The sequence below is a fragment of the Gymnoscopelus braueri genome (genome assembly GCF_963280865.1).
Source record: "Gymnoscopelus braueri genome assembly, chromosome: 1".
Lineage (NCBI taxonomy): Eukaryota > Metazoa > Chordata > Actinopteri > Myctophiformes > Myctophidae > Gymnoscopelus > Gymnoscopelus braueri.
The window spans coordinates 21,968,950-21,988,941 of NC_137603.1; the positions used below are offsets into that span (position 1 = coordinate 21,968,950).

Below are 19,992 nucleotides of genomic sequence, written 5' to 3' on the forward strand. Positions count from 1 at the left end.
GTTCTTGGGCCAGACCAGATATTTGAGTGGGCAAAAACCTATTGCAACTAAAACAATTATAAAGGTTGTTTGCTGTAGTGTTTGAATCGCCCAAGTCCGTGGCAAAAGCGAGTGTGCCTACCAGACAGATGTTCTAGTTATATTGTATTAACATACTCTACAATACATATATACTAGTTATAACCATCCATCTACCTATATACACAATCTATCATTAGATATCTAATCGTCTGGCTACTGCCAGACTACTCATCCATTCACACCACCAATCTGTCAGTGAAGGATAACAACATATTTGTCTAATCCAGTTTTTATTCTTTTCTCAGCAAAAGAAAAACAATGGAAAGGGGTTTAAGCAAAAAGGGAAAAAAAACTGAAACAAACCAATAAACAACTTTCCATCTTCCCAATTTCTCATCACTTTTACAACTGAAAAGATGCAGCTCTCTACGCTAAAAGTGTCAGTAAATCTGAAACGCAAGAAGGGGTTAAATAAGGTTACAAAATATTCATTCATTATTATTGTTATTCCACTTGCTTTTCCTCCTTCCCACTGGTCAACATTGGGCTGAGCAATTACCCAAAATATCTCACAATATTTTGAACCAGTGACTGACCTAATCTAGTAGGTAATAATCGAGAAGAAAATTTGTGAAAATAGCAGATCTACAAGCTCACAAAGTGTCACGGTGTGACGTGTAGTGATCCTGTAGCTTTGCCATTTTGACTATTAAAAAAAATATATATATTGTTAATTTAATCATTAATCATAATCGAGGCAAAGGTTTGAAATGGTGATTTGAAGTCATATCGCCCAGCCCCAAGTCACACTACAGTTGGCATGGAGTCTGCCTGCCCACCTCCCTCCCCAACCTTTCCCCATGTCTGCTCCGGAGGAATGAGAAAGACAAAAAAAGGAAGGGGGACTGGGACTGGGTGGTAGAGAATAAAGAAAAAACAGAGCGATCAATAACTTGGAAAGATGAGAGGGGGAAGGAGAAAGGCACGGGAGGGGGGTGCAAACAGAGTCTGCCGTGTCGGTTGGAAATTAAAAGATGGTGGTGGTGAGAGAGGGAGATAGCTTTATGAGATGGGAGCGAGGGCTATGAGAGGTGGAATCTCATTTTGAGGGTAGCGTTGAGCTTCCTGAGGCCAAAACAAAAGGAAATAAAAAGAAAAAAAAACATCATGGATAGTAAGGAGAGACCTGGACTACATTTAGCATTAGGGCTGGGCAATTAAATTAAAATATATCAGATATTTAGAACCAATAACAGACTTAATCTTACTCATGTAGGTTAATATAATAATCGAGAAAACAAAAAAAGTAATTTTACAACCAATTAAATTGATTAGTCTGATTAACCATTTACTCCTGTATTATACTTTGTTTTACAATGGTGGCCGCGCACAAAACAAGTGAAAATAGCCATACCTACAAGCTCAGTCAGTATGCGTCGCATCGTGACATAATGTGAGCTTGTAGATCTTTTATTTCCATTATATATATATATATATATATATATATATATATATAATCGTAATATCGCCCAGCCCTAGTAAGCATCATTATCCCATAGGGGAAAATTGGAGTGTAATTCTGTCCCAACAGTGTACCGCTCGCTTTCGGGTTTGACTGCTCATGCTCTACAAACAGCTGAACCACACATGCGTACATCGTTGCTGTCGGGCAGAAACCTCTTATCTCCAGATTTTAACTTTTTTTCGTAAATTAACGCCCTACTTGATCGTACTACAGCGTCACACAAAAGCATCACAAGTAGCAGATCTACAAGCTCGAGCTTAAAGATCTGCTACTTAAGCTATTTTGTATTTGAAGTAACGGTAACAGTTTTGGACATATGAGGTTTCCACCCGAAAGATCATAAAAGTGTGACTGCATTTGTAGAAGAACAGTTCTTTGTGTGTGTGGACATAATGCAAACATGTCCTCTCCAAACAGAAACCTCATTTTGCACAGTTCCACAGGTCATTTTTGCACTCTCCATTCCCTTGTCCTTCGTCCAGCACCCGTAATGGAAATATTTGGGAGGGTGTTATGTTTTTTGGGGGGTGGGAGGGAGGGGGACGACCCCAGTGAGGATGTGGGGACAGTGAAGCATGATTTATACTTTCTCGTACAATCGTGAGACGAAAAACAAATACGAAAATAGCTGATCTACAAGCTCGCACAATGTTTCATTGCGAGTAGGGCTGCAACTCTCGATAATTTACTTAGCGATTATTCTACCGATTAGTTTTCCGATTAATCAAAATTGGCTATGCACTTAACTATTTTATACTTCACCTCACAACAGTTTGAAAATGGCCGATTTACAAGCTCACATCACATCATGATACAACATGTTGTAATAACATGCTCATAATAGGGAAAGATTATTAATCCATTATTTTATTAACTTATCGATTAGCAATATTTTTTTATAATCAATCAATTCGATTACCTGTTGCACCCCTAGTTGTGAGCTTATAGATCCGTGATTTTTCGGAATGCGACAACATCGCACAACTGTCGACAATAAATGAGACGCGACGGAGCGAGGGAGAGAGAGATGGGACAAGACAGACAGAACGGGAGATGTAAGGAAGACCAGTTCGCTGTTCCAAACATGACGAGCGTCCATTTGCAAGTCCAGGTCCAAAAGGTAGATATATATATTTTTAAAAAAAGCATAAGCGGGAGGGGCTTAAGTCGTCATTATAGTCATTATACCACAGAAGTGAAACGGTTGCGGGTTTGAGGCCGAATCACAGCCTAGGTCATTCATCGTTATTAGTTTCCCCCTACCCATCTCTCAGGTCACTTTCCACTGTGTGCCGTTCAGTGGAACTCAAAACAACCATAGTCTTCTTTTATTTTAAACACAGAAAAAGGGGAGGAAGGCGGGACTAACAGGGAGGTGGGAGTGTCCAGTGTCCTCTGGTGAAAAACAACCCAAAAAAAGTGGCGGTGTAGGCAGAGGTGCAGAAAAGGAGGCGGGCTTTGATATTCCCATAACCTGAGGTGGCATTGTTGTGTAGTGTTGTGTGTACAATTTCCCAGACTGTGTGCATTTGTATTGTATTACTATACTTGTGAGGGCCAAATTTATAGCAGAATTTGAGAAATACACATTGTGAGGACAATTACCTCAGTCCCCCTCACTGTGTGTGTGTGTGTGTGTGTGTGTGTGTGTTGTGGACGTAGCCTGGAAAGTGACAGAGGGAACTCTTATTCACAATCACAGAGCAGGATGATGATGACACTGTGAATTTGTTGGTGTATAAGACACTGATTTTAAAAAGGTGCGTCTGGCTACGCAGCAGCTCTGTCCAACGTTATGAGGTAAAGAGCCCAGATCTGCAAAACGACGTGTCCTCCACCCATGTCCTCCCTCCCACGTGTGTGTGTGTGTGTGTGTGTGTCTGAGGTAAAGAGCAAAAGGTCTGAAACGGGCTTCAGGGGCAACAGTTTGTACAAAGCGCTAGGTCTCCTCTCACACTCCTGACATTTGTGTCTTTTCAGGAGCCTCTCTCTCAAAAAAATAAAAACACAAGTTGTGCACAAAGCATACGTATATAGATTTCCTATCCTTCCATTCTGTCACTCTGGTTATCCGGGGGGGGCTTTGGTTTCCCCCTGAAGGCATCTTAAAACAGCAAGGATGTGATCAGGAACAAAAAGGAAAAACCAGAGCGCAGGTCAAAAAAAAACAAAACACAGGACGTCAGAAATCCTTTTCTTTTTTTCTAGGAGGGGGGGGGGGGGTTGAAGGAGTGGAGAGTGGTGGGGGGTCTGGAAGAACCACAGACAAAATCTGAAGGAGAAATTTTGGGAAGGAAATAGAACAGTGGTTGTCAAACATTTTAATTTCAAGGACTCCCTTAACTCTGGGAGTGTAAAAATGTTCCATTTCTACACTCTCAGAGTTTACAGACCTGTAAGGGTTCCATTTGGAATCCCTTCAAGGGTCCCTGGACTCCCCCCCCTTTTGAGAACCACTGAAATAGAAAATAAGATCACATCCCTGTTAGCAAGTAAGACACCATCTTGGCACTGAAGATGCCTTTTTTTGGGGGGGGAAAGGGGGGAGGAGGTTCAAGAGCATTCCTCCCCGATGCGCTGGCAGGAGCGGCCCACTTTGCGGTCCAACTTGACCATCTTGAGGACGGCCTCCTGGCGCCCGCGGCCCAGGTGGTCAAACATACAGTCGTGCTGCTCGGGGAGCCGGTGGAGCATGCAGAAGACGTAGCCTGGAAAGTGACAAGAGGGGGAACTCGTTAATTCACAATCACATAGAGCAGGGTGATGATTGTAGTGGAGTAATGGAAATAGTCAAGTAAAGTAAAAATATGTCAAAATTGTACTTAAGTACAGTACTTGAGTACATGTACTTAGTTACTTTACACCACTGATGATGACACTGTGACTTTGTGTTTGTTGTTCTACATAGTGCGGGCTATTGTACAGATGTATGCTGAGGATGACATAGACTACTGTATGCTACTGTTGCTTCATTATTGATGGTGCTTTTTTGTGATGTTATTCCTGTACTCTATCGGTGGTATCTTACAGTACTTTAACTCTGTAACTCAGTCTGAGGGTGTACAAATGGAAGAAAAAAACTAATCTTTGGGACCCCAATTTACACTGCGTTAAGTTAACTCTGAAAGTGTACAAATGGAATAAAATGGACCCGTTAAGGTTCCATTTAGTTCCATTTGTACACTCTCAGAGTAACAGATCTGTAAGGGTCCAGTTGGATCCTCTGGTGGTCCCCGAACCCGACGTTGAGAATCAGTGATACTGTATATCGTACTTGAAATGAAGTCAACCCTCTCATCATTATGGACAGAGCCTACAAGGCAAACAGTGCCCGAATAAAGTTAACAGACGTCTGTCAGTATGGAAATGTTTGTCCTTATCAGCTACCGTTTCAGAACAAAGTCTTTTGTGTATTTTAAAAGCCAAGCCATTAAAAACTTAAGTGAAACTTAACTGGGGTTTATATGTGTAATCCAAACCAAATCCTCGCTTAATTAGATTCATCTTTTTCCCTAAGGGCTCACTGATCAAAAGTACCAAATGTGATTTATCTTAAATAAAAGTAATCCAAGTTGGGCATATTGTCGAGTGAAGTGCACTGTTTACTTTCCACTACCTTTGTTGCTCAGATAAACATTGTATAGTTCTGGAAGGGAGAAAACAAACACCTTTTCAACATATGGTGATGGTGGGTAAGTTTGTTTTAGTTTAAGTCCCATTCCCAAGTGGTTTAAATCCACGGAAAAGTAAATCTATGATCAATAGATGTATTTTTCTTCCTCCCAAAACATCCCTAAAGTAGCTTTACATTACCTTTATATTTGCAAAATGTTTACCCTAATTTAGTATTCCATATCCTATGACTTATCCATACGTTTGTATACCTATTGTTAATAACAATAGGTAATCCAAGAGAATATGCACCGAACGTCCTGAAGAAAACAACAGGACAGTCACTTTCTCGTTGACGACTACCTTGTAGACTCCACCCACGTGGTGGCGGGTTACAGGGAAGCACTTCTTTTGTTTCACTGAATATCCCTGCCATACTTTCTCATTGCATAATGCTGCATTTAGTGAGGCTCTGATTGGCGAGTGCATTTGTGACATACTGTAACACAGCATCTGAATTGTGTGCACAATGTCAGACCAGTTTGTAGGAAGAGGATATCTCAGATATATCAGATTTTAGTGTTAAAATATATTAATGCTTTAGAAATATGTAGACTACCAAAACCACCAGGATATTCATGGTTAAGCTTCAAAAACCACACGAAAAACATGATTTCTGGTGTAGTGGGTCCTTAAGTGTGATAGCTACAACATGAGACCATTCCCAATGGGCTCTGTCTGTTTCCTAGGTGCCCAAATAAGATGAGCCGTTATCTGCCTAACAACAAATCAATAGCTAGGATTGTAGCCAATCACCTGCCCTTTCAAATGGTGTGGCATTCCACTCCCCTCTCCCTTAACTCACTCATTTATTTTATAGTGTGGCACTGAGGTTAGTCTGTCTGTAAGTGTGTCCAGAAACCAAATGTATTGTGGACACTGCAAATTGGACAACATAGAACTTGACAGTTGTTTTGCACTGAAATATTTCACTTTATGATATTCAAAGGATCAGAATCAAGCAGGAGCCAAATATGGAGTCATAAGTCATAGATACATCATAGACAACTACTGGCACTGCCAGTTGTCTATAATGTATGTATAACCAGTTGGCCACACTATGATCCCTGGCGTAACAGTGTGGCCATATACATACATGTGATGTCACAAACGTAACATGCCCATATATGGAGACCACTTGAAACTAAATTTGAAGGCCACATAAGTAAAGTAAGTAGCCTTGGAAATCAACGGTTCCCGAGCCATGTGTCCCATAGATGGGGCAGGAGCCCATCTCCTGTTTCTGTAGCGTGGGGTGGCTTGATGTACAAGTACACCCCCTGGACATGACGCTGGCATGTTGCAGGGACTTACCCCCAATCCAACCCTTCTGATGCAGAGTGCCAAGCAGGGAGGCATTGGGTCCCATTTCTATAGTCTTTGGTATGCGGGATTGAACCCGACGTCCATATATCAGGGCAGACACTCAAACCACAAGGCCACTGTAGCTGGTGAAGAAGGCCACGTAGCGGCCTGAAAATCTAGATAAATGTGTAGTCCAATGTGTTAACACAGACTCCTTGCCTTTAGGCCTATTCCTAGCCAGGAAAACCCTGCTCTCCCTTTGTCTGCACGTACAGTAAGCGAACAACAGTGGCCAAATCCTCATCTCAATCTCCTGACAACTCTCACTCCGTCCTGCAGTGCCGACAGGAACGCTCGTTAAGCTTGGAGAGAGAGAGCTCGTTAGCTCTCGCCGTCTTAAATTCATTAATTAATGCGCACGATAATGCTGCTCAGCGCTTGCTGAGTGCTGATTAAATGTCACCGCGAAATTAAAGTCTGGGAAAAATTACAGAGGGCCCGAGCGACCCAGGATAGAACAAAAAAAGCCGCAACAGTCAGGGAATTGGCACAGGACACGAGGATGACATTGCGCCCCGAACCAGAGGGGGCAGTACAGAGTCAGAATCTGATTGGAATGATACAGTATGTCCAATAGGAACTGATGCAGAGACACACAAGTGGTTAACTTGACCACAGTGTCATGGTACGGGGAAAAAAAGAAGCCAAAAATAGCGTTAATTTTGGTAAATGTTTCCCCCAGTATAGGGATACTGGGGTTCAAGTGGTTAAAACTGCCATCCGCTGCAGCCAGTTTGCATTTCTCTTGGTAAGTCAGATTTACTGACAAAAAATAATGGATTGAAAGCAACGCACTCTGTCCACGGACCCCCTGGGAATGGCTTCACGGTCCCATGCCCCACTTTACCGTGGGTTCAGCTGTACCAGCACACAAGATGGAGAGCTAGACAAGGTTACATGCACAGCGCTGCTGATAAGCATGCACACAAACAAACATGAAACACAAACCTTGTATGTCCAAAACTGTGACTTTTCAGGAAATGTGTGTTTATCTATAAAAAGCCACAGACAGACTTAACCACTTTCATTTAAAAACACGTTTGAAAATAGCCGGACTACAAGCTCACAATGCTTCGCATCGCATTTTTGCGCGACACTCTTATATGACGAAGTGGGGCATTAATGTATGAAAAACATTAAAAAGGGTGAAATATAGAGATAAAAGGTTTCTGCCCGACTGCAAGAATATACACTTTAAGTGTCTCATTCACTAACACACTGTAGTTCCAATATGCAAGCTGTCGGGCACCAGTTTAGGAACTTCTGTATTATATTCTGTACACAAGAGATGGAAGGCTGGAAGCAACTTCAATAGTTTTACTGATATAACGGCATGTAAAGACACAGACACACACACACACACACCAAGAGCCTAATTAGCCAACGACGGATTGTCTCGTATTGAATGTGATTGTATTGTATTAGAAGCACAGATTAAACTATCCTTTCTACCCATTCACACGCTGAAGAGCATCCATACATATTCAACTAATTATCAGACCCAGTTAGCTTCCAATCCATAGACAAACCCTCCACAACACTATTAGCAAAGTAATCAGCAATTACTGCCGCACTCAGAAATCACTCTAACTGCTACTATTATCCCACTCGGTCCCAAAGAAATATGTTTTCATACTGTGCGTTCCACTATTAAGTACGCATAGAAATCAATTGGCCTGTGGATTCAGTGACTCTTGGTTAAATATATTTTTTAAAAGGTACGTCAATTTCCCATTTGGCTGCAAATGTATGGCAGTTAGCGGTGTAGACCGCTGTCTTTTTAAGCACTTTAATTTGGAGGCAAACAGGTTGATTACTACACCGCATATTGGTTAAAGTGCATTAGTGTTTGTGGTAATTGGCTTATGCTTTATGTGAGAAGTGTAAACAGTTCAGGCCTGTGGTAGAGTTCCCCTGAGGCTAGTAAAAGCACTGTGCTCATCAACATTTCCAAACACACAAAACAACTTAACAAGCCTGAATTTCTACATACGTGCGTGCGTGTAATTGCATTTATGCATGAACAAAAATAACCTTGGTTATAGTTCTACTGTATGTCTATATTAACCACTGAAGCGCTATATCATTCGTCCTACGATGAATAGTAAAAATAGACAAGCTCCCAACATGTTGCATACTTATAGATCGAATATTTTTGCTATTTTCTGACGTTCAGTATCTTTGTTTGTTTGAAATATTTTTACTACCAGGTATGTACAGTACATACCCGTATATACATGTCCTAAATAGGGATGTCAAGGTTAATGTGATTCAGTCAATGTGTTACGTGCTACTAAAACAACTCCAGGATGACAAACTCTAATTTATGTTTAACCATTTTAGCTGATAGAGCGAGCGAGCAAGGAAATGTATGTGTTTATGTGGCTGGGCAATTAACCAAAAATATATCAAAACAATCAATCAAAGCGTCAATAGACACAAAAACATTCTTATAGTTTTTTATAATGGACTAAATCGATTAGTTTGATTAACCACTTACCCGTGTGTTATACTTCATTGTACAATGGCGGGCGGCATACAAAAATTGTGAAAACAGACGATCTACAAACTCACAACAGGGTCACCTTGTAGATCAGCCATTTTCACTATTTTTTAAATAATCATTCATTTATCATAATCGAGGCAACAGTAATGATTGTCATTTTGATTTGAAGTCATATCACCCAGCCCCGTGTGTGTGTGTGTGTGTGTGTGTGTGTGTGTGTGTGTGTGTGTGTGTGTGTGTGTGTGTGTGTGTGTAGCAGTGTTTACCACAGCGACAGGAGCCCAGTTCTTGCTGTACCAGCTCCAGTTTGGTTTGGCAGCGATGGCAGCGCCTGCGACTCCGTTGTTTGGAACCGCTGCGAGATGATGATGATGATGAAGAAGACGACGATGTGGATGAAGTCTCCTCAGCCCCTGGCACCTCGCCAACTCTCACCCGCTTTTCCGGGGAAGCGTCGCTCTCTGACTCAGAGCCTGGACGAACACATTCAGCCCCACACACACACACACACACACACACACACACACACACAAATACAAAAGCAACACATTATTTATTGTTGAAAATGTATTGTTGAAAAGGCAGCAGGAGGATATTGAGCACTTGAATCCTATTCTGGGTCGAACATTTGGCAAAAAAATGCTGATCTACAAGGTCACAGTGTGTTGCAATAGTAGTTCAGCAATTTTCGGGCAAATAAGGAAATGCTTTTAAATACATTTGTCAACATGTTTCACAAGACAGAGATAGCCAGCCAGGTAGACTGTTTCCACTTGCCCTATCCTGAAGGGACAAACGTGGCATCTTTCCATGCCAGCAGGTGTGTGATGGCAGGTCACTCAAAACAAGAGCGATTACCAACAGAAGCGTATTGGGGGATTTTGGCAATTTGTTTGGGGGGGGGGGGGGCACTAAATATTTTTTTTGCTGTGTGTGTGTGTGTGTGTGTGTGTGTGTGTGTGTGTGTGTGTGTGTGTGTGTATATATATATATATATATATATATATATATATACATACATCCCCGTTGCATTGCTTCTAAAATGTATTACACAGTAATTATTGAACTGAAGCTCGACTTAATTTTCTTTTATCGCGAATCAAATCGCAATATCGGTCCGAAAAATCCCAATTAGACATTTTCGCAAAATGGTTCAGCCATAGTGCATATTGATACTTTTACTGGTTGAGTGGAAATTCAACTCGGCTTTTCTCATCAATCCTGCACACTTTCCCCCCCCCTTTTTTTTTCTGGCCCGAGCAGCGAACACAGATCAGCGCTCGATAAGTCTCTGAGAACTAGGCCAGGCTGAACAGCCAGATCCTCATGGTCTGCCCAATCGATCCCATGAGTGTGTATGTGAGTGCGTGTGTGTGTCAGTGCTCGCAGTGTGCGTGCCATCTGAAAACTGCATGCTGCATTACCTGCTTGCTCTTATCTGGGTGAATCTCTGTGGCCAATCTGCACCGACTGAAACACTGATTACTGAAGTCCAGCTTAGGGCAGCAACTATACTTGTTGGTAATCAACTCAGTAATCAGTATTGATTATCTTCTATAGATTACTTTTTGAATTAATTGAAAAATATTATACAATATTTTTTTTTTAATTGGGGCAGAGGTTCTGCTCTGGCATTCAGGGAGTGTGTAGGCACAGTTTCACGTCGATCGGGCCAACGGTGCCGGAGATTAGCTGTTCACTGCCACGCCTTCGGTCTGGCAGAGACAATAACAGATGTAGAAGCTCGATGCGACACTTTATATGCTTGTACATCTGTTATTTACAAATGAATGAATCTAGAAGGAAAGATACTGTACAATACACTTCAAGAGTCAATGTAAACTGCAGTTTCCAAATGGCATAATGGAACAATAAAATACTTCAATGATCCCATGGTGTGTGTGTGTGTGTGTGTGTGTGCACGCAGCATACTTTTTGTGTGTATAGCACAGCGCTCACATGATCCAGCTGCATTACATAAAGGATCAACATATCTACTCACTGCTGCTGAAGACTGCTAGCTTAGCAGTTTCAAGTAAATCATGTGCACATTTGTGTGTGTGTGGGTGTGTGGGTGTGGGTGTGGGTGTGGGTGTGTGTGTGTGTGTGTGTGAGTGAGAGAGAGAGAATGGGAGTCATGCACACATGTGAGCCATCACCCCAAAGCGAATTACTACAACCATTATATAAGTTAGTCCTGACTCCTGATAAGTCTAAGCCTATTATGTTAGTGTTCTGAATAAGTCTGTGACCCGCACATTCAAAGCCAGCATCATCTGCTTCCAGCAAACGGTTGATTAGCTTCATATATTTCTCAAACACACACCCGGCTGAGTGCCCCCACCCCATTCCACCCCACCATCTCATTGCCTCTGCACTCCCCCCTGTAAGGCCAATTAACCCAGCAGCAATTTTGGATCAATCCACTGCAGCTGATCCTGACATTTCCTCCATTCCGGCTCCTTAAGTGGAGCTGAAAGGTTCATGATGCAAACACACATGAACTCACCGGAACATGGAAATTACAGCCAGACCGATATTCTTTTTTTTGGGTTTTTGATGACATCCGTGTCAGCAATTTTGCAACCGCCGGCCGATGTGTCCTGATTTTTTACCACTTTCAACCTTAAGTCCCCTATTATCTGCATTTCTGCACTTTCAAACGCATTCAAAACTTTTCCAAAACGTTTCCAAAATAGCGGATCTACAAGCTTTTTTTTTTTTTTTTTTTTTTCAATTTTATTTAGAGAATCCAGGTTTTTCAAATTTATTGGATTTAGTACTTTTTGACAAAATATTGTTCTAAATATCCGTAATCTGTAGTCTAGGACTCTCCCAAAATCAGGATTGGCCCCAAAAATGTGTTATCGGTCGGGCTCTAATGGAAATGGTTGTAGGTTCTCTGTTGAAATGTTTGGTTTGTTTCTGTGAGAAGCATGTAGTGTTTTACTTCTAAACATAAAATCAAAAGGTTGTGCCGAGGCGTACCTGACTCAAAGGACCGCTTCGTAGGGGTGGAGACTGTGCCTACGGCTGTGTCTGTGCTGGATACCTCTGGAGGAAGGAGAGATGGAAAGGATGAGGGAGGGCAGAGACATGCAGGAGATGGACAGTTAAAGGAGAGAGGAATGGAAAATAATGAAAGAGCAAGAGAAGTAGAGGAAGCAATACATGTGTTAACTTTAGGCTCCCCAGGGGAAAAAAACGTTATCTGGTTTATGATTACTGGAGAAGCTTACTTTCCTACAACTTGACAATGGACTATTATTTTGAGGTCCACCGACCGGAAGTCAAGTGCTTGTCCGCCATGACAAGCGTGGTCACGGTAAAATCACAGATAGTTTAGCAAACAAACGCCCAGTACTGCTGTTTTTTAATCTGACATAAGGTACGAACGTAAACAGTGAAGCTTTTCATATGGAACGCTTTATAAGCTGCTTGCTGCATTTGGGTATTTTCACACATCGTCTAGCAATTCATTTTCAAAGAGGTGATCGAGCAGGTCACGTCAAAATGTCGCGGCTGTGTCTCATGCCCACTCCCAAGAGGGAGTGACACAGAGGGAAAGAGGTGTGGGATGAGCTGAACTTGAAACAAGCTATTGAACACTTGGAGCGTGAAGGGATGATTGTGATTGGCTGGCTTTAGCTGTACATGCAGGGCGAGCTGTGGGGAAATGTAACTTATAACAGTGGTTCTTAAAGTGGGGTCCGGGGACCCCCAGGGGTCCTTGAGGGGGTTCCAGGGAGTCCCCAGCGAAATTGGTTATAATCGCGTCAAAATCTGTGTAACCACTTTAAACCTGGTCTCAACAGTGAGTTTCTGGAAGTAACAATGCCTTTTATTTTCTCCATAGAGGATTTGAATATCATATAATGCCCGAACAATTTAATGTAGACTTACCACGAGGCTCCCGGTTGTAAAACAATGCTATATGCTCCAGTAGAAGCCACACGTCTCTATCTGGTTTTAAGAAAAACATGTTTAATGCGCGATGTCATGGATAAATACTTCACTACCCACAAACCTAATGAGTAATAATTCAATACTTTTTGAACATTTCTGGAAAATCTTTCCAACTTTGTAATTTTGAATATTAAAAAAAAAAAGCAAGTACTTTAACTCAAGTACAAATTTGACTGAGCAACTTTCACCTGTAGTTGACCAAGAGTATCTACACTTTGCCGTAATCAGTGGTGGACAAAGTTGTGTTCTGACGTCTAGTCTCGTGGTGCACCGAGACTCAATTGTCTGAACGAAACTATAAGTGGGATTAAATAGGATCAATTTGCAGTTCCAATAATTTAAATGTGCTGCCGGTTAAGACCGTCTGTCTCCTCCGCTTTTAAAAAGATGCAAACTTTTTTGTTGCTGGCACTTTGCTGCGGAATGAAAAGTTAAAAGAAAAAAGTTTTCCTTATAAATTGTTCTTCTAGCCACAGTCGGACGACAATGAATAGATTTTCTCAGTGTACAAAACAAGATTCTCAAGAATTGATTTTTTTTAAGCTTTCATACTTTTTACTTCTTTTTGTCTTAACTCTTTGACTGCGGACGACGCGATAACGCGTCAAGTGCTACTTTGTCCAGTTGGCCGTCGACGCGTTCGACGCGCTGGACGCGCGTTCATTGTTTAATCTCTGATTGCGCTATGCTGCTTAATATTCAATGTTATTTTCGAGTTCCACTTACTTCACCCACATCTGCATCCGGTTTCATGACCTGGATTCCGTTTCCGGTTTTTGATTTTTCCCCCCGGTCATTTTCGTCCATAATAGGTAAACAAACGTTTTTTCACACGGTATAACAGACAAACGGACAGGTTCTCTTCTATAATCTATGGTCTGGGTGACGATCAGTCATCGCCGTCGTGTATCACATCGTAATTTTGGCCGATCAGACAATCTGGGACTACGTCACATCCGTTTTCATGTTTTTCCCTGTCTAATCTCCCAAGAAGGGTGACAGTGACCCAACGACCTGATCAAGCTGTCATGTGCTGCTGCTCTCTAGTGGCGGATTTGTGCTGTGCCTTTAAATTATGTGTCTTTAAATTATTTTCATGAAAAAAAATCAAAATATAAAAATAAAAAAACATGAAAATTGCTGGCACTGGGGGAGTACTTTATGAAAATACTCTGGCAGTCAAAGAGTTAAAGTAAGCTGAGCATTAAAATGTAATTGAAATGGTTTTGTTTCAGCATTAGGTTAAAGCTAGGTATGGGTTTGATGTGGTTAAGATAAGGGTAAGAATCTGGGGGGCTTGTAGAAATAGGGTAAAGGTACTGACTAAATTACACGACTAAAAAGTAGGTATGGCATCAGATTTGTTTACCCTCATCTTCATTCCCATAATTTCTGATATGTCAAATATTCACATCTTATTACACTTGTATCATATTGTCGTTGTCAGGGAGAAAAATTGTATCTCCATATTCTTCATTTTATTCATTTATCAAAACAATTAAATGTGCAATGGATTTTAATGTTTTTGTTTTGTCGAATCACATTGTCACATATCTTCAGGCATATACTGTATTTTACAAAAAGGTTTTAATAAACTGAACTAGGGCTGACTGAAAATATATCGAAGCCGACATTTAGAACCAATAACCGACTTAATCTTGATCATGTAGTTAATCGAATCATCGATTAGCTTGTTTAAAAATATTTCTTACATTGATACAAAACATACTAATAGATTTTTTATAATGTACTAAATCAATTAGTCAGATTAACCACTTAAGTCTTGTATTATACTTTACGTACAGCGCGTTGGGAGCTTTTAGATCTGCTATTTTCACTATTTTAAGTAATTATAATCGCTCATTAATCGTAATTGAGGCAAAGGTTTTAAATAACAGTGATAAGGTTTTGAAGTCGCTCAGCCCTAGGCTGAACATCATGTTTTTAACCTTGTTTAAAAGGAAAACACTGGTTCATCTATAAACTTGGAACTAGGGCCATGTGATGCGGCTCATACATCATGGATTGTGCTGACATAAGTGTCCTGAACGACAATGCAGGGACCAGGGCAGTGTGAGCGAGCTGGTTTCATTTCTTGCACATTGTCCTGTGGTCTATTTAATAACGCCTCTATTCAGCGAGCCTCCGCTGCTCTTTTTTTCACCAGCAAATAACCTTGTCTTGTGCACAGTGATGAAGCGTGCCCTGGCAACGGTAAGTGTCTTCCTTCTCCTCTGAATACATAACCTTTCATATCGCTTCCCTTCTATCTGTGCCACCGGGACAAATATAGCCAGGCCAGGGCCTCTACAGCTGCCACCTCTACTGCGCAAAACGGTCACTACAATCGCCAGCTCTGGAGGGGAAAAAGAAAATAAAGAAAAAGCTGCAATAGCCTGGTTTCGACTAAGCCCCCAGGAACGGGGGGATTTTTGGAGGCGCTGATTGACAAGTGGTCAAATCTGTTAATGCAAGTTTGGGCCAGTTGGGGCCCACTACATGAACGAGTGAAAAGGGTTACGACCAATGGGCGCAAAATGCGCACGGAGGTAGTTTGTGACGTAGACGCATAAAGGACACTACACTGTGCATGCAAATGGAGCCCATGATGCCATCAAACCAGAGCGCCCAAACCCGGAATGAGGGATTATGCACTGGGTGAGCAACTTCATAGAAATGAACTGCCATATGAAAATATGTCATGGTATTTTCTTCCTTTAAAACATTGAAAAATGTGTTTTGAATGCGTTACTGATAAATAGGAACTTAAAGTATACTACGTTAGTTCCATTGATCCAAGACAAAATAAATATCCTCTGAAAATGCACGCGGCACACGCATCTGACCACTTAACACGGCAGCTGAATAGCTTAGAATAGAATTCATAGTTGCAGCCCTATTTGTTACAGCATCACCATCAGGCTGATTAGCAGGCAAGACTTTGAACCCATCTTCCTCCCAGTTAGGTTGCTGCAGGTCTTATGGTTTCTGAGATCCACTTACTTTCAGCAGAGAAAAATAAAAACAATCCAAACAAACATTATAGGGATCCTCATCCTACCACCTGTGGTGCTACAAGTTACAACCCCTAATGAACTGAAAGACTGAAATAGCCTTCAAGTGGGCAGCTAACAATAGAACAGGTAAATGTGGATGAATTACTCTCTCTCCCCAAATCAAAATGTATACATCAGTGCTTCTAAAAGTGGGGTTCGGGGACCCCAGGTGTCCTTGAAGGGGTTCCGGGGGTCACCAGCAAAATCTGTTAATATAACATCCCAATCAGTTTAACTACTTCAACCCTATTTCATACTTCGGCTATTCAAAAATAGAAGAAGCACAAAAAGCTCACAGCTCGTCTTGATTTGATGTAAGCTTGTAGATCGGGTTTTTTTTTTATTTTTTTAAAAGGTTGAATAATTTAGAACTGTTTTTGTAACGCAAATCTTCTCTTCTGGGGTTCCCTGGCACAAAATCTTAGTTTTCAGATGGCTGTCTGCGGCCAAACACATATCATTTCCTTGACATGAAAACGTTTGAGAAGCTCTGGTATACACGGCCTGAATCAGCCCACCTAAGGAAATGTGTTTCACTACAGTAGTATGTAGCTTATAGAGACTTCAGCCCAAGCCTTCCCTGCAGGGAACCTACCCTGCCGGCAGAGTTATCGACTGAAGCTCTCAGGGAAAAGTGGCCAATGACTACCAGCCTGAGAAACCAAAAGCCAGGAGATTTCAGAAACACTACTAATATTTCAAACAGTAGGGGGGAGAGGTGATGGCACCTCTAGCAGAGGCAATACACAGCAAATGAGAGAAAATGTCTGGGTAATGGATTTATATGGTTGTCTGACTACATGGATTTTTTGTTGGTTTGCTGCTTTGTGGGTCCTTTTTTTTGTATGAACTCTTTTGATCCTTTTCATTTTTATCGTGTCGTTATGTCGATCCCCTCCATACGAGTACACTCCCTGTCACTGCCAACCCTTGCAGTTGGTCTTAACTCATTCAGTGCCTCGCTTATTTATGGAATTTTGGTGCCACAGCCAAAATTCATTGTAAAAAAAGGAGCCGAGATACAGCCTTTTTCAGTAAGAAGTTAAACAAAGAGTGAATGGAGCCGCAAATCTTCAAATCATCATATCTTGGGTTCTGAACATGTTTATCCAAAATTTTGATTTTGTTTCCGTTTTTGTTTTTTGGACGTTTTAGACGTCCAGTGGCACACAGGGCTTATATCAACGGACGTTTTAGACGTCCAGTGGCACTGAATGAGTTAAGAGAGGGTGTAGACTAGTAGTTCTCATACATTTTCATGTTAAGGACCCCAGAATTATTTTGAGTTTGGTCCCAGACCCCCATCTGAAAATATTTTGTGCTAGGGAGGGACCCCCATAAAAGATTTGTGTTGTTCCAGAAGTATTCAAAAATGTCTATATTTTTAAATAGCATGTATATAGGGTTAAAGAGGTTAAACTGTTTTTGATGCTGTATTAAGTTATTTCGCAGGGGACCCCCTGGAACCGCCCTAAGGACCCTCGGACCCCCAGGGGGGTCTCCAGCCACGTGTCTTCACCTGAGGAGCTTCACCAGGAGGACATAATGTATGTGGAGGAACACGCTATCCCCGCGACACGTTGTGAGCTTGTAGATCTGTTCTTTTTGACGAACGACAGTCGTGCGATGGAGTATAAATTAAGGTATAGAACTGCAACTCATAGTATGTGCACTCACTGTATCATGACCTAGTATACGATCTCTCTGAAAAGGCAGATTGAGGAGACGTTTTAATCGTTCACAGTTTATTATCATCATAGCGCAAACCCCTATTAATAATTGGATAGGAAATTACTCATTTGCATCAAAGGATGAAAAATAAAGAGGAATCATTTGGCTGAAATATCAAGTGTTGTCCTACCCTCCAGTGTGGATAGAGACGGAGTCGTCGACTCGGCTGGCGAAGGTTCCCCTGAGGTAGTGGGCGTCGACATCGGGGACTGGCTACTGCTGGTTTTTGTCTCATTACAGAAGACGTCTGATTGGCTGCTACTGGAGCTGGGGACGGGCTTCGGGGCACAATCCTCGTCTGGCTGTTTTGTCTGAACGTCTAGGTGAAAAAAAGTGAAAACGTGTCTGTGTGTGGGGCAGGACTGGGCGACATGACTTCAAATCAATATCACAATTATTTCAAAGTTTTTTTGCACAACAGCGTGTAATGCAGGGCTTAAGTGGTTAATCAGACTAATAGATTTACTCCATTATAAAGATAATAAAAAATATTCGATTAACCTACGTGACCAAGATTAAGTCGGTTATTGGTTCTGTATGTCGGTTTTAGACAGCCCTAGTGTTGGTTAGCATAGTTGAGTCAGATGTCATTCCATCAGATACATTAACAATTAAACCACTATACATTTATTTAAGAATTTTGGCCATTTTATTTAAATTCCAACAATTAACTGACCGTTTTACCATTTATTTAACCAGAGTAAGTCACATTAAGATTCCCATCTCTTTCAAGTGGGCCCTGCTTCATACTCACACAGTTACACACATTTACACCAGGGAGGTGCCCAGGAGTACACCACTAAGTAAGCATCGACACTGGAGAGTTTGGGGGTTACAGTAGGTGCTTTGCTCAAGGGCAGTTTTACCGTCGCCTTTCCCATTTCAAGAGGGATTATTTTAATGCTGCTAGTGCTAATGCTTTTTTTCCTCCTGTTAAAGTAGCCTACATAATATTCTAGTTCATATTCTATTTTTGTTAAGCTACAAAAATGCCTGTTTCTCAAATGGTACAATACATATTTGATGGAATATAACATGCATTCTGTATTATATTATCATAAGCTATATTCAGCTTTTTATGCAATCGATAGACCTTTATTGATCAAGAGGGAAATTCAAGTTCTCAGGAAAATCATTGATAATCAATTAATTGACGATTGCTTGATAAGGTTAACAACTATCAATTAATGAAATTCTATAGTATGTTAAAAGGGTCCACAGTTCAATTTAAGAACTGTTTGACAAGAACTAGTGCTGCCATTATTGGCCAAAAACGACTTTCGAATATTCCTTTTAAAACACCACGTACCACGTGGGTTCGATCCATTCAAAGTTGGAACAATCTTTACCTCGACATGAAACAGGAAATTATAATCAAACCAATCTATATGTTTTTGGTTTAAATCAAAATAAGGTAGGCTACTAGAGAAATGTGACACGGAGGGAGTTTTACCGTGAGGTACAAAAGACCATACATAGTTTTTACATCCTGTTTTTGGTGGTCGAGTCTCGTTGTAAACTGTCTGCAATCACTACCAATTGAATCGCCCGTTATCATTTTGAATCGATTAAAGTGACGTTATGTGATGATTAAATACACATTGTGGACTTGTAGATTTGCTCGTGTTCGCGTGCGACACCGTCGTACAATGAAGTTAAGCCTTGAGGGGAGACTTATTCCTTCTGCCTCTCGCGAGGCAACTTTGTTTTTTTACAACCAAGGTTTATGTTTTAGCTTGTAATTAAAGTAAATAAAAGATGTGTAAAAAAAATCATTTACTGCTTTCTATAGTTTTAGCAATTTTCACGATCTTTTTTACAGTGGGCGGGGGCATTCGGGCAGGTGGCTAAATATGTATTTTTTACACAATAAAAAAGGTCCCGTGGTCTTTGATGGCCAGATGTGAGTTATTGGGGGCTCAAAGAGCTACTGTAAATAATAATAAATAAATCACCGGGTTAGTGTAAAAAAAGACATTTAGCCACCTGCCCGAATGCCCCCGCCCACTGTAAAAAAGATCCCGAAAATTGCTAAAACTATATAAAGCAGTAAATGAAAAATGTTTAACACTCATCTTTTATTTACTTTAATTACAAGCTAAAACATAAACCTTGGTTGTAAAAAAACAAAGTTGTCCTTTAAGGTTACA

At 41.1% G+C, this 19,992-nt stretch overlaps 1 protein-coding gene across 1 annotated transcript in view; it reads right to left on the reverse strand.

Moving 5' to 3' along the window:
* Positions 1–300: 300 nt before the first annotated feature.
* The window catches only part of LOC308092516 (AN1-type zinc finger protein 3 homolog), a 33,887-nt gene continuing 14,195 nt past the window's right edge, over positions 301–19,992 (reverse strand). Inside the window, exons 3-6 of the mRNA XM_080438453.1 lie at positions 17,973–18,161; positions 12,078–12,143; positions 9,356–9,562; positions 301–4,254 (exon numbers count right to left, since the gene is read on the reverse strand). Coding sequence (XP_080294579.1) covers positions 4,100–4,254; positions 9,356–9,562; positions 12,078–12,143; positions 17,973–18,161 — 617 coding nt within the window. The 3' untranslated portion in view covers positions 301–4,099. The remainder of the gene's footprint in view (positions 4,255–9,355; positions 9,563–12,077; positions 12,144–17,972; positions 18,162–19,992) is intronic.